Source organism: Embiotoca jacksoni, unplaced genomic scaffold (genome assembly GCF_022577435.1).
Source record: "Embiotoca jacksoni isolate LCO1_2020_lvr unplaced genomic scaffold, fEmbJac1.0.p SCAF_16, whole genome shotgun sequence".
In the NCBI taxonomy this organism is placed as follows: Eukaryota; Metazoa; Chordata; class Actinopteri; family Embiotocidae; genus Embiotoca; species Embiotoca jacksoni.
The window spans coordinates 4465102-4480288 of NW_027185296.1; the positions used below are offsets into that span (position 1 = coordinate 4465102).

The 15187-nt window shown below is 43.7% G+C and overlaps 1 protein-coding gene across 1 annotated transcript; it reads left to right on the forward strand.

Moving 5' to 3' along the window:
* Positions 1–2766: 2766 nt before the first annotated feature.
* On the forward strand, positions 2767–14771 carry mier2 (mesoderm induction early response 1, family member 2). Its single transcript, XM_069150373.1, is given in 12 exon segments — positions 2767–3197; positions 5379–5492; positions 5676–5793; positions 6606–6685; positions 7357–7426; positions 7691–7836; positions 8312–8393; positions 9580–9674; positions 9821–9951; positions 11615–11757; positions 13324–13637; positions 13639–14771. Coding segments are annotated over 12 exon segments (1536 nt in total). The 5' UTR covers positions 2767–3170; the 3' UTR covers positions 13855–14771.
* Positions 14772–15187: the final 416 nt, after the last annotated feature.

Here is a 15187-nt window from a genome sequence, read left to right on the forward strand (position 1 = left end):
CTCTGCAATATAAAAAATACTATTGTAAGGACTAGTGGTTAGATAAAACAGACAATATGGAGACAAAAAGGGTGTACGTGTTCGTGCAGTCAACAAACCAGCTACAATTTTTTCAAACTCCCATTGCTTTAAAGAATGAAAACTATTTTAAACGGATTACTCCCCTAGATACAGACACACTCAGTGATACACAGCCAGTAATCTCCCTTAGACAGTTCTCATGACGTTAATTCATAAAAAAAAAAAATTCTAAATCCGAAATTTAAGCCAAACGTGGCACAAACAAAAAACCCAGAGCATGCAGTCGCGCTCTCTCCACAAACAAATGTGCTTTGTTTTTGGTTTTTTTCTGTGTTGTTTGGCCTTTTGTTCAACATGAATCCAGTTCTTCTCTCTGTTTTAGACACATAATGGCTGGGTCAGTCAGGTGATGGTGACATATGGAAAGTTACAACTGGTCTAAAAGTGATTTGTTGTAAAATGCAAAAAGTTCTCATTCAGTTTTTGCATCAGAGTTTCTTTAGTGAGCCACAATCACTTTATTAAATACAGAGACTGACATCATAAATTCAATTCACTCTATAATGAGCAGAACAGATGGATTTTAACATTTCTGGCCTCTATAAAAGGGGATTGCTCAGGCCTGTGACCATGAACCATATAGTTGACCAAACTACTGCATCTCTAAATAAGTTCCAGATGTAAAAACACCAATAAGACCAGGTAAAGGCATTATGCATCTTCAATATGTAAACTTTACACACTTATCATGGCTTTGGCAAGTCATGACAGAAAAAGAAACTCCACAAGTGAAAGTCGAGGAATAATGTTAACTAAAAAAAAGAATTACAGTGGGTCACCCCCCAACATGTGTTAGGATTTATCAGTGAAAGGAATTTAACAAGAAATCGGTTAAGAATTAGCTACTTTCCTATAAAAAAAAATATTTTTTTTTGCTGATTTACATTTCTGTTTTTTCCTCTTTTTTTTCCACATTATTTGATGTGTCTCTTTATTTGTTTGATATCAAAGCTGAAGTGGCAACATGGGGCAGATTAAATAAACTATCATCTTATGATCTAATTTGTTTGCTGCTGTTGAATGATGTCACGTGGGCTCAACCTATACATTAACTCTGCAGGGTTGTGAGTCGTTGACTGAGTACAGAGCCATATATATAGGCCATCATTATCTGCTTAAATGCCATGTGCCCTCCTTCGTTGTCTTAATCAGCACGGGCATTACAGACTCGTGCTTTGACATATGCCACCACTACTATATGCACGTGCTGTTTGAAAATTAAACTTAACTTATTGGCTATTCAGTCCCAACTTGTTGTTCAAACTGAATGAGGGGCAGCGAATGCATATAGGGCCCACAGTTATAGCCTTTAACGGAGAAAATAAACACTCATATTTATTAAACAAAAATTTTAGGTTTTATTTTTAGTCGGACGTTTTAAAATTGCGAGTTATTGCGCGATATTTTTTTTTTTTTTTTTTTTTTTTAAGATAGGCTGCCGAAAGTGGTGGTCGGGGAGGCGCTTTTAAAATAAAGTTATCCTCTTTAAAAGTATGGGGAAAGTATTAATGCCAGTTGTGAAGCGAAACAAAACACAGCAAAGTGACTCGGGGGGGGGGGAAACTCGGTACAACTCTGCACACAACTGTAGCACGGCCGCCGTCGCTGAATCGTTGCGGCAATAAACGGAGCAGTACAGAAGAGTAGACCTACAACATCCGGGCAATAGTCAGCTTGCGCAGAAACGGAATGGCGGAGGTAAGTAAGCGAAAACGAGGAATGTAACGACCCAAAACGATAGAGAAACCGGGCCGAATTTAAGACTTGCGTCACTCCATACGGTACGCAAGGCTGTCGCCGGTGTCGCCGGCCGGTGAACGACGGGCGAGGGAGAGCTACGAGGGCATTTTAAGTGGTGAAGCGGGGAGGAGGAGGAGGGTGGGGGGGAGAAATGGAGAAGCTCTCCGGCGTATCGCCTCTCTCTCTCTCCCCGCGTTCTTCGCTTTAAAGAGCCATTCCCTCCGCCGTGGGTAGTACGGCCGTAGAAAACAATAGGGAGCCCGGCGAGGGCTTAACGCGGTGGTGCTGAACTATTTCAGGTGCGCCCTGCCGACAAAAAGTGTGCCGAGTGAGAAAAAACAAAAGTTGGGACGCATGTCATCACTCTGCGGCGGTAAACTCCGACCGTCTCTTTCGGATATAGTGCGAACTAGTTATTTCCTTCTTGCGGCGCTCGGAGCGAGCCGGAGAGAGGAAGACACGTTCAGCACCAAGTCACAGGAAAGCGCCCCTGGTCAGACAGACAGCGCCCGACGGGCTGGGACACGAACCGGGATATTTAGATGGTCGCTGGACTTTTACAAGTAGACTATAATCTCAGTGTAGTGAGTGTTGGCACTTTGTGTGGAGCAGGGTGGTAGAGATCTTATCTTCTCCTTACAGCTCATGACCCCAAAGTTGTTGTTTGTTTTTTTTTCACTTCAAACTATTTATATGGCCTTCCTCGTAGACGGAGGCCTATGTCATCCTTTACTTAATCCGGTCAAAGTTTAGATTGAAAAGATGTTGATGCGAGAGGAAAACACCATGACCTGTTGTTTTAAGAGGAATATGTAGAATCAATCATTCGGGACGGAGACCTCTTATTCATCTGTAGGAGATTTTTTTTTTTTTTAAATCAACAAACTGATTAAATTACAACTACAATGCCACAGGCGATCTATAATCACGCATCGGCCCTTTTAATAGTAATAGTAAACGTTTAATAGTCCCATAGCAGCAGGTCCCACAAGTTTAAAAAAAAAAAAAAGAAAAAAAAAAGGGCTGTTTTAAAGTCAGGAGTCAGCTGATCTTTAATGAGATGAGCCAGGATCAGCCAGGATTTGATCCCATGTTGTTTGTGTGCACTTAGCCCCACAGATGCACACATTGAGCCAACATAATGTGTCCCTGTGTTGTTTTACATGACTTTGAATGCTACATACAAATGGCGCTGTGTGTCTGTAGGTGGGTGAGAAGTGTCTGGACGTGGGCGCAGAGGTTGTGGCCTAGCGGAGAGCGGACGAGGTACAGCGATGAGGGCCCTCAGCAGGAGAAGCAGAAGTCTCAACAGGTCCTAGAGGAGTTGGGGGGAGAAGTGTCGTCGCCCCATGAAGATGGCAGCACAATCCCACACTGTACGTTCCAGTTCTGCGATGTTTACACACGTCAAATCCTTTCTCGGCCATCTAAAAGCCACAGTCTCTTTACTGTTTTAAACATTTTTCTGTGATTATTGGAGCTTAAAAGTGGAGTCTGCAATTCTGGAAATATACAGGAAAAAAAAAAAAGATATTTGAGCTCAACACTGAGGAACTCCTGATAGATCAGACCGCCACATCCGGGAACTTTGGCTTTCAGAAACGTCCCCGCCGCCTTTTGGGGGGAAAACATCTGACTCTTTCCACAGACTTCAATGGAAAATACCGTTACAAAACCAATCCGTTGTAAACTACCGGATCAAAAGTACTTTAGAAATGACACGGTGGCACTATGTCTAGGGGTCATATTTGCCTCTGCCTGCCGTAGAACACGCCGGATAGATGAGAAAGTTTAATTTCCCTCCTGAAGTAAGTAATCCCTCCTGAGTGACGTCGCTTCAGTCTTCCCTTGTACAGAGTGGTGCCACAGAGACCTTCTATCGGGATCGTTTTTTTTTAGGACATGACAGGGTAAAACATCGGAGATGAAAGTTTTTCACATCTTTGTTGATAAAACTAACTACACGGCAACTCTTCGGCGTGGCGTTGTTATTTAAACCGGTTTGTTTAAAGCAGAAGTTTGGAGAAAAGCCTCAACTGCGTCGGATTCTCCGTTCTCAATGTCAACGTCTTAGCCCAGAAAGGGTCGGGGTGAGACGAAATGCCGGTGTGATCTATAGGGGTGTACTCTATCAGAAGCCCCCCCCCCCCCCCCCCCCCAAAAAAAACAAAAAACAAAAACAAAAACAAAAAAATTCATGGATGCACATCGCCATGGCAACGACCTGAACAACTAGGCTTGACTTTACAGCGTTAAGTCTTTAGACACTGTCGGTGTTACAAATACATAAAAAAAGCAAAATACTCACTATTTGAGTATTTCTCATCAAAGCCATCAATTCCGGTGGTGATGCGGATTTGCAACAGTTGCAACACTTGTTTAAAAAAAAAAAAAAAAAGAAGGTTAAAATAGATTTGTGCCAGCATATTCTTCAGAAAAAAAAAGATCATTCAAAACGACAAAAATATATTTTTCAAATTGGCTCAGGTGGTGTTAAGGCACACAGCTGGAGGTGATTGCTTTAACGTGACGTACCATAGTGCACATCGGTCAGCCATGACACAGACGGCCCGACAAAACTGGCAGGCAGCCGACCTGAGAGAGAGAGAGAGAGAAGGGGTTCTGTTTGGAAATGTTTTGGGGTTCAGACCTGATGACGCAGGTGAGCTGACCAACATGGACGAAGCCGTGTGCTCTTGTCTGCTCCATGAAAGCTGTGGCGGTGGCCCGCAAATCTCTCCGCGTGTATATTTCAAGCGCAGCCTCTGAATGGATATTCAGCAGTAACGAACAAAAAGTGTACGAGGCTGCAGATTGTTGCTGCATGTCTTCAGGAGCCATTACTGCAGTAATGCAAGCCCACTGTGGTATTCTTTGCGTTTTGACCAATCAAAAGATCAACGTTACAGCTGCGCTTCATTCTTGCAGTGCTAACTTATACTTTGATTTAAATAACTAAAACAACAAAACTCGATCATTGTCGAGCTGCTTGCAACACTGCTCAAAGTTTTAGCTTTTCTAGCTCGTTCGCGCACTTATTTGCAAAGACATTAAGTTTAACAGTCTGAGGACCAAAATTATCCGTAGATTCACGCAACTTAACGTTGCATCATTATTTAAATACAATAGACTCTGAAAAGATGCAAATGGTTTTGTTTTTACATAGTTTATTTTTATTTATTTATTTTAAATTTGCCAGAAAACCAGTAAACTAAAGGGGCTCTACGGCAGTTTGTATCCCCAAACTACCTTAGTGCCACGGAGTGCAGAGTCGCGCTCAAAAGCTGTTCCGCTTTTAAGCATCAGTGCCTCACACTTCTTTAATTTAGAGTGTTTATATTATAATATAATAATGTATTTAAATAATAATCAGTCTAATCAGCTGCAAACTGAGTGAGATTTACAGTTATCTGGACAGAGAACGCAAAGAGTATCCTTGTGATCATTAAATGAAATGTCTTGAGGATGTGATTTTCATGTAATGTGAAGTAATTCATACATTTCTGTGGTCTCTGTCCCTCCACCTGTCCTCGCCTTCCTCTACGACTTGCCTGTAGGCCGGTGAGCTTCCTTTGGAGGAGCTGCTGGCTTTGTACGGCTACACAGTATCAGATCCAGAGAAGGAGACCTGTCACATGGCTGTCAGCCTGCCAGACATGACACTGGATAAGGTACGATACAACCCGCGGCATACCGGCGGCCTCATTCATATTTCTCTCTGTACCAGCATTCTGGTTATTGTTGATCTCGTCCGTAGAATTTACATTGAGTAAAGCTGAATTGTCGTGTTGGGAATCAGAATATTGTACTCTGTTGTACACTGTACCACTCTGCTGTCTTTGTTTTTCCTTCAGGTTCAGGATCAGATAACCGAGGATCTTTTTCCTGGGGAGGAAAAAGAGGAATCATTAGCTGATGATCTCCCCACCTCAGTCACCTCAAACACCACAGACCTGCTCCGCCGCCTCCAAGGTAGCACATAAAGAGAAGAACATTAAGACAGGACTGTACAACCTTTAAAATCTAGCAAAAGAGAGGTCAGAAAATAAATGGTTTGTCTTAATATTTTAATAGAAATGGAGCAGCGAGGGGCTTTTTCTGATGAAAGTGTGTCCAGTTGTAGTGAAAGAAAACATTTCTGGAGCCTTTGATTTTGGTGGAATCATTTCTCATTGGTGATTTTCAAACCAGTTCTTTGATGAGATTGCAGTTTGTTATTTACAGCTGGATAATACGTTTCAAACCACATGGCATGCCACGTTTTATAATATCAGTAAATTGCATGTAAGCTTTGATTTGATTTATTACTGTATAATTTGCGATGGGATGTTCCTGTGTGGCTGCATGTACTGGCTTCATGTGTCACTCTACACATGACAAGATTATGTCAGAGACTGAGAACATAATCCATAAAATATAATGAAAACCAAATATATGGCAGGGAAGCAGCTTTTGTGTCTTTTATTTATCCTTGATTTATGTTCAGTCAATAAAACTGTGTTCATTGACTGAGTACACAGGAAAACAAAAAAAAAAAAGAGTAGGTTTTGTTCTTTGATTCTTTGGTCTTATCTGTTTGCTGCTTCCTATTGAATTGTTTTTTACTCCGAGTTAGATTATATTGTATTTAACTGCATTGAAGTTTCAGAAATATTTTCATTCAGGAGTTTATGGTTTGTCAGCAGAAAGATCTGGCTTTTAGATTGCATTTTGACATACTGTACCTGTGCAGTTGCAGTGAAATGATCCCCTGATCTTCTCTCTGATGTTTTGTCTCTTTTAAGTCAGAGACAAAGACACATTAGTCAGCTCATCAGATGAGGACTCTGATGATGCCTCTATTCCCTCTGATGAAGAGCACAAGGTATGTTGATTCAGTTAACGCTTGACTCCCTTCAGAGACTCAAGTTTGTTGTACAGTATGTTGCAGTTTGCAGTTCTTTATGGGACAGAAGAGCATACAGAGCAACTGTTGTGAAACAATCAAGCAGTAATCAAATATTTGTTTATTTGTTTATTGATGAATTCTTTGGTAATGTGTCCGTCTTACATTTGATCCAATGAGCAGTGGAAGCCTCAAAAGCTATGCACACACTTATTTTTATATTTGTATTGATGTAAGCGTTACTCTTCTTTCGGCATTATTTGGAACTAATCATTGGCGTTGAACATAAACCAAATACTTCAGGATTATCTAGTACCAACTAAATTCCTCTGCTGGACCAACTGAATGCAAACTAACTCCCACATATATGGGAGACATTTGGGGAAAATTGCTGTACTTAGAAATATTTTAATTTACACAAGCCAAAGAAAAGACCAGTGGGGATAAACTCGGTACCAAAACCAAAGTGGCTCAGTATCTTAAACCTGAAATGTCGTTTTGGTCAGGCTCTTGGGTTTTCAAGGGTACAGGTCGACACACACAAAAATGAAACACCACACAGCAGAGATTTGAATCAAGTTTCAGCTTTTATCTGCATGCATGACATGTTTCACAACTATGACTCACTGTGTCTTTGATTTCCTTCTCAGGAGATCATGGTGGGCTCCATGTATCAGGCAAGAATCCCTCCAATCAGCCCGTATACCTACCAGGAGAAAGGTAAGCAATGGAAATATTGTGCAAAGTTTGTATGAAATCCCTCAAACACCACATGGTTCCAGCTGACTAAAACCCCTCAGCGTGGAATCTGACTCTCACTGGTATTAAACCAAACACCCAAAACACACCTCTTTTCTACATCACTATCTCCTTTTTTCACTCTATTAATCTTTTCTCCTCTTCCATCTCGCTCCTTGTCCACTTTCTCTCTGCCCTTCACATTACCTCTCACTGTCTTCTGCTCCTCTGCCTCTCTTCCTCCAGCCTACAGCAGTGAAGACCAGCTGCTGTGGAGTCCAGGGGTTCTGCCAGTGCAGGAAGTGGAGGAGTTTTTGCTGAATGCACAGAGAGCACGTGGCCAGGAGGGGGCAGTATGTACACAAGGGGTAGCTGTCCAAGACAATGAACAGGTACAGTGGTGTGACTTTACATCTCAGAAAAAGAGTGTCAGCTACATTAAGTGTGTTCAAAGTTTGATTCTGATTGCAGTAAGGCGTATATACTTCCCACATTCACCACTGAAGTCTTTTTGACCAATTGTGCTAAATGCCCCCAACAGAATAGGTGAATGTGTTGTTTTAACTGATGACTTATTAGTTTTGATCAAATATTCTGAATGTGTTTGTGTACATGTTGAAAGAAACTGGTGGCTGGATGAATAGAAGTCTGCTTATAAGTGAAGTTGGCTGATTCAGTTTTGATATTCGGTCATTTGTTAAAAACCTACATACAGCTAAGTGCAGCTCATAGTGGATCATGACTTTCACCATATCCAGTGTTTGTCAGTCATCAGTAGTTAATCTTCTTTTAACGTGGTTTAAACAAAGAGGTCACGTTTCACCATGTGACACTTTTTACCCGTCCTCTTTTTCTCTTCACCTTCAGGCACTGTATGAACTAGTGAAATGCAACTTCAATGCAGAGGAGGCACTGATGCGATTACGCTTCAACGTGAAAGTGTTCCGTGGTAAGAACCGTCCTGTCGTCCTACTTTTACCAACCTGCCATCATACAAATCTGTAAACCACTCAAAATAATGCTCGTGATAATGACGGATTTATATACAGTATTTCACTGACATGAAAATCAGTGTACTCACATGTGACCTGGCAGCTTTTGCGGTTGCAGTATATTTCACAAAATGTGACTCCATTACCAAAGATAAACCTCATGCAGGGATTCCCAAACTTTTGGTTTGAGCCCTCGTGGACCATTTTGTATTATCAGGGTTTTCCAGACGTTTCTAGAGGACTTACTGTAGGTGCTGTGGTAGCAGTGGGGGGGGGGGGGGGGGTTGTGGGCTGGTATTTGACTAAAAACCTTTACTATTACTCTTACAATTTTTATTTAGAAATGCAGTCTGCCATAAAATAATAATCACCAAACATTGGTACAACAAAGCTTATAGTGAAGCTACAGTGGCTTTGGTGCTGTGAAAATAAAAACAACAACACTTGGACGCTGCACCTAAGTGTATCCTACCTAAGCTACCTGTACAATAGAATTTCCTTGACAAATAGTAGATGGGAAAACCCTGATGACGTGTCACTAAATATTCCCTGCAGAGAGTTTGAAGCCCAAAACAGAGCCGAGTTAATGCTTGTATTGCTGCCCCATGATAAGATGCTATCCAGGTGTTTGAACTGTAGGATCACAGAAGGGAAAACAAAGACTAAACCTTTCACACCAGTTTAAAGATACCAACTTCCTCATGAAGTCGAGTATTTCACGTTCTTTAAATTACATCTACAGATGCAGGACACCAACACGCACCTGATAAAATCAGATGCTCGAAAATAAAACAGGGGGTCGGGGGTAACTAGTGAAAGAGGGGAATGCGGACTAATTTGGGAGCTTAAAGCCAAGTTAGTTATATATTTCAGTCCTGTGAAAACATTTACCAGTAAACAATACTGTTAAACGAGACTATTTTTGCTACCCTCTCAATGTAAGACAAGTGGCAGACTTCAGCGCTGTAGAGGAAGAGCGGGTCACTGATGCGACTTCATGACCTTTTGATTCGGCAGCGAGCTCCAGTTTAAGTCCAGCATTGTGACTGATTTACACGCTGCAGTGTAATAACAATTATATGCCGTGAATTAAAAATGAGCATATATCATTGTAATCTTGCCGTTGCTTTCCACTGTCTTCAGAAGAGCTGTGTTCCTGGAGTGAGGAGGAGTGTAGGAGCTTCGAGCACGGCTATCGAGTTTATGGGAAAAACTTCCACCTCATTCAGGCGAACAAGGTGAGAGCTCAGGAGACCATCTTGAAATTTGTTGTGCAGACGTGACCGGTGATCAACCTGCTGTACTCATTTGAATATTTGAACTTTATGTCGCTCAAAGCAAACAAAAAAAACCCCAACAACAACACCTTTTTTCCTCTCTGCAGGTACGAACACGCTCTGTGGGAGAGTGTGTGGAGTATTACTACATGTGGAAGAAGTCTGACCGTCACGTGTACTTTACCCAACAGGCCACCAGGCTGAGCCGCAAGAAGTACAACCTGCAGTCGGGGAGCATGTGAGTACTGCTGGGACACCAGCATAACGACTGACAATTAGTCAAAGTACATCTGCACCGTTAATAAATGTACAGAGAGATGCGTGATTGCCCTGTGTTGAATGCCCTGCGGTGAGATGTGTTCAGAGTAATTTTGGAAAGGAACATTTCTGTATCATCTCACTGGTCCGCATGCCGCTGTCATTTTCTGCTATTCGGTGTAGCGTCGTCACGATGGAGAGTAAAATCATGGAAAGGCAATAAAATAACTTTCCGGTTGCGAGTTGTTTCGAACTTACTGAAGATGTCTTCGTGTGTTATTATCCGCCTTAGGACTCGAAATGTGCTTCCACTCTATTTCGCAGCGATTTCCTGTCTGTGAACGTCTCATTAAATCTCATCTATTCTGAGAACGACTTTCAGTAACGCCAGACCTTTTTAATCTGTTTACTTATGCAATTCCCATAAATTGTGGCTTTACAACATAAGCTACCACAAGAGTAAGCCATCCAAAAAAAAAACAAAAAAAAAACCTCCTCGTCTGGTTCGTTTCTTCGAGAGCACTACTTTCTGCAAGCAATTCTTTTCGAGAACTATCGTGTTAAAGTAAAGTCTCTTAACCTGAATTCACGTTTATCTTGGTGTGGTAGGTGTGCCTCTACTGCATTAGACACTACAGTGTTCAGGCAGTCAATAACACCGGTCACCTGTCAGATTCTGTGACCGTGTTGGTCAGGTTGGTCAGGTTTAGGCACGAGAAGTGAGGGTATGAATATCAGGGCAGGTCACAGAATCTGATGGGGGACAGATTTCAATGTAACACAGGCTCTCAAGAGTTCCTGCAGTTTTGCAGAATTGACACCTTCTGTCCCTCCTATTAATTAGCAGCTGTGGAAAGAAATTCACGTGAACCCCGAGTGACCGGCACACAGAGAACGCTGCCGGTAAAGCATCGGTTAAAAAAAACTATTTTTCGATGGTCCGTTGCCGCAGGGATGCCATGACCCGCCGGGATTTGTCCCCGTACGCCCGATGGTCGGTACGTCCTATATATTTCAGCGTCAGCTGCCTTTATAAGCTGCCGCTACGTGGCCGCCGTTTTTTTGCTCACCGGAAATGTTGCTCTAGCTTAAAACTTTGCTCCTTTACTCGTGAAGAGCTGTCCCCAGCGACGGAGAAAAGGAACATCAATGTTAACTCTCCGTTTTGCAAAAGAGTTTCCGCCATCACTGTGTTTCCAGTTCCATCCCTCACGACGTTAGAATCGCTGCTGCTTCTTTCTGTCATGTTGAATTGAGGGCAGAGCGGACGCCACTGCGACTTGCTATCCCATCTTGTGGCACAAAGTGGTTCAGTTAGCATCGGCAGCATAACAATACACAGACACCCTTGACCAAAGGTTAAACTGCTATTTGTTCACAATTCTGTGGATAGTTTCAGAATATTTGAAACTAAATATCCTACACGCTGTCCCTTTTCAAAGGGTCGGTGTACCGTGCGGAGGAAACAGTCGCAATGAAAGCAGTTTTTTTCTTTAGATGAAAAAAAAAACAACAAAATAAAACCCTGTTTACATTGACCTCAGAGTTTCCCGTGCTGACATTGCCTTGTGTGTGTGTGTGTGTGTGTGTGTGTGTGTGTGTGTGTGTGTGCGTGTGCGCGTGTGTGTGTGTGTGTGTTGCAGGGAGGACGGAGACCAGGACGGGGAGGTTGGGGAGCTGGAGGGAAGCAACGTTTGCTCGGGGTTGTTGTCCACCAGCTCCATGGGCACCGGGCAGCTAGAATCTCCATTACCTCCACAGTCGAGCTCGGACCTGGACAAACAAGGTCAGAGTCGGAGGTCGCCTCTCAGAAGCACCCCGTGCGGGGGGGGGGGGGGGGGGGGGGGGGGGGGGTAAAGCAGTCATCCGATGACCTCGCGTTTAACGGAACAGAGCTGCTCGGAATAAAAAGCACAGAATGTAGATGGAAGGACAATAGCAGGACAACTTCCAACATTTCATTCGAGTTTCAATTGATTTGGAAGCTGGTCGTAGAGGACTTAGAGCTTCCATTCGGCAAATGCAGCGTACGGCCTACCGAAAATGCTCACTCGGCGTTTCCGTTGTTCTGTACGTAAACCATTTACACGCCACGTCAGATCCGTTGTCCAAATCTTTTCTGCCCTCAGTCACGTTGCACACGTAGACCCACGGATTTTTACTTTGTCTGCTGAATTTTCTCATTTCAATTACATAGCTCGCCTTTTATTTTGACATCACATGTTCATTGTGTTTTTGTTGTAAAACATTTTTCATGTCTCCCCTCCTTTGTCCCCTCCCCCCCCCCACCCCTCCCCCCAACTTTTTTTTCCCCCCTCTTACTTTACGTCTGTTTTGTGTCGTTATGTTTGTGCGTGCATTTGTGCATGTCTGTATCTCTCTCTGTGTGTGTGTGTGTGTGTGTGTGTGTGTGTGTGTGTTTGTGTTTGTGTTTGTGGGCATGCCGCGCATGTTGACACGGCGCTCCAGAAGAGGAGGGCCGTCCCCAGCGCAGACGAACTCCCCGCTTTCTCTTAAAGCCATGACCTCGGTCCACACTGACCACAGAAAGCAGGCTGGACCTGCAGGTAAAGAAAACGGGATGAGTAGAGAGAAAAACAAATATTGTGGTCATTGGGAATGAATCCAACGAGTTCATCCGAGGTTGATAAACTCTTCATTTGAGCGGAAAAGAACACGGCTAATGTGAACTTCCTCCTCTGGCTATGTAGTAATTACTTTCTAAAAAAAAAAAAAAAAATCAGATATATTAAGTTATTTCAAAAAAAAAAAATCAATGAACCCTCTTGCCCTGGTTGTTTTAAAAGCATTTCCAATACAGTTAAGTGTATTTGATATTTACCATTACATCTGTTCAAAGTGTAACAAAGTATAACTTTGATTTTTTTTTTTTCCACTATTTTGCTCGAATGAAAACTGAAATCAAAATCCACATTTCGTTTAACCTCAAGCCCAGTAAACATTTAGAAGCACCTGCACGTATGTTTGCTGTAAACGAGTCCACTCGCATACGTTGTTCGACATACGGAGAATTAACAATCGAGCAAGTCGGCAAAATAAAGCGCGCATTAGACAGACAGGCAGGCAGACGTACTGCTCTAATACGTGCGGTTTACTTGTGGTTGGCAAGAAGGAACGGCACATAATGCTTAATGCCCCACTGCAGGCGATTTAAGAGGCACTCTGAAACACCCCCGGACTTACATACTGCACTGATGTCGTGATGTCCACGGAAGAACATCTGCAACATTTGGATAAAGTGATATTTCTTCAATCTGGAAATGCGAGCTGCTTTCCGGTAGTTCCAAATGTTGTATTGAACTGCGTTCCTGTGAACTTGCTGTCTGCGCAGGTGGCGAGCTGGCGACGGGGCCGTCGGAGCTGTGCGGTGACGAGTGTCCCCAGCGGCTGTTCGGGCGCCCCTTCTCCGTCCCGCCCGCGGACGACCTCGGGGATCCCGGCTCAGACGGTTGTTGTCCCTCCGCTCCGGCGCGGCTCCGGTCTCAGCCCTCCGCTCGCGGCTCCCGGTGGGCCCGCGGGAACTCTCCGTCCCGCCGCGACGACCGCAGCCTCCCGAGCTCCTGCTTCTACCAGCTCCACATGCGGGGCGGGCCTCTTGTTTCTGAGGGCCCGGAGTGCGGCGCGGCGGGCGGCGGGGCCGGCGCCCCCCCGCGGACTGCAGGTGGAGTTCGGCCTGCCGTCCGCCTCGCTTCCCTCCCCGGCTGTCCTCCCGTCGCGCTTTCAGACATTTGGTGGCCTGCTGCACCCCGCCCCCCGCCCCCACCCGTCCTGCATCCTCGCTCTGTCACGCAGTGAGGGGACGTCTGAACTGAGTGGTACTCTTTCTGATTTGCCCTGCGTAGAGATCTTTGATTTGGTTTGAGTCTTCTGAAACCAGGACAAAAAGTGCATTTACCTAACTTTTGAAAAAGGATGGACCTACTACCTACTGGTGGAGGCTGACTTACCCGTCTTATCCGATGTATTCCTCTTTTTAAACTGAGACACTTGAACCCTCTGTCCATTGTGGAATTATGAGTTTGGTAATCACTACTTTCAGTCATTGATTATGTGTATATTAAAGGGAAACTTCAGCATTTTTGGCAACTTGAGCCATATGTTCTTATAATGATATTTCTTGGTAACTAATGGGGACAACAAACTTTTGAAATGGGTCTAGTATTGAGGGAGATCTCTTCAACCAGCAGCCTCAAAATGGGCTGCAATGTCCTATTTTGGAGCAATTTAACCTGTCGAGAGAACATCAACTGAAAGCGTGTGTGTTTTGGCCACCGACGGTCTCGGATTCTTAATGTAGTTGTCTTAACAAAATTATTGAAAGGACCCCGAACAATGGTTTTTTTGTTGTTGTTGTTTTTTTTTTTTTAACAAAACCGTGGTTTGTGTTTGCACATTTCTGAATTGCTTCAACAAAATGTCAGTAAACACTTTGTGGCGCTTCCATAGATCAATGGTGTTGCAGGACAGACCGTTTTGCACCTGCCGGCCGAAACACTCACTCGATACTGGACCGGTTTAAAGGTTGCCGTCCTCGTAAGTCACAATGATGGGGGAAAACATGGGTCCAGGTTGAAAAGCGCCGATGTCTCCCCGTCACGGTTGATTTTCACTGCCTGCACCAGAGCAATTCCGTTGACCGGCTACAATGAATTCGTACAAAGCGAAGGTGACGAGAGCTGCTGTCCATTTTTTATTTTTTTTTCTAAAACAGAGCAATGAGTGACCATGTTAACCACTGCTGCTTTTGTTTTCTTATTCATCAGGATGACAGAGTTGACTGCTGCTCAGATTATTATTATTTTATTTTATTTTTTTGGGGGGGGTGGGGTGGGGGGGGGGGGGGGAGGGATTCTTACGACAAGCCAGTCACACGTGTCATTATGTTCTTCTTGGCGCTCGGCGCTTTCGCTCCCGCTGCCATTTCAGATGTGTCATTGAACGGTATGTCAAATCTGTCCACTCAAACAACATGAAATAGTTTCTTTTTAAAGGTTAACTTTAACTGTCTCCTTCACCGTCTGTAGCGGGCTTTGCTTTTTTTGGGGGGGGGGGTTTGACATGCCAGCCTCCTCCACTTTGCCCGTCTGTAGGTTTCAGGCAGCAGAGTCAATCTTTTTCAGGACTTCCGTTTGAATTTGACCACCTGAAACTTAAGAAGGTTTTCTAAAGTTGATTTGTCTGCGGAGCCGTGTCAG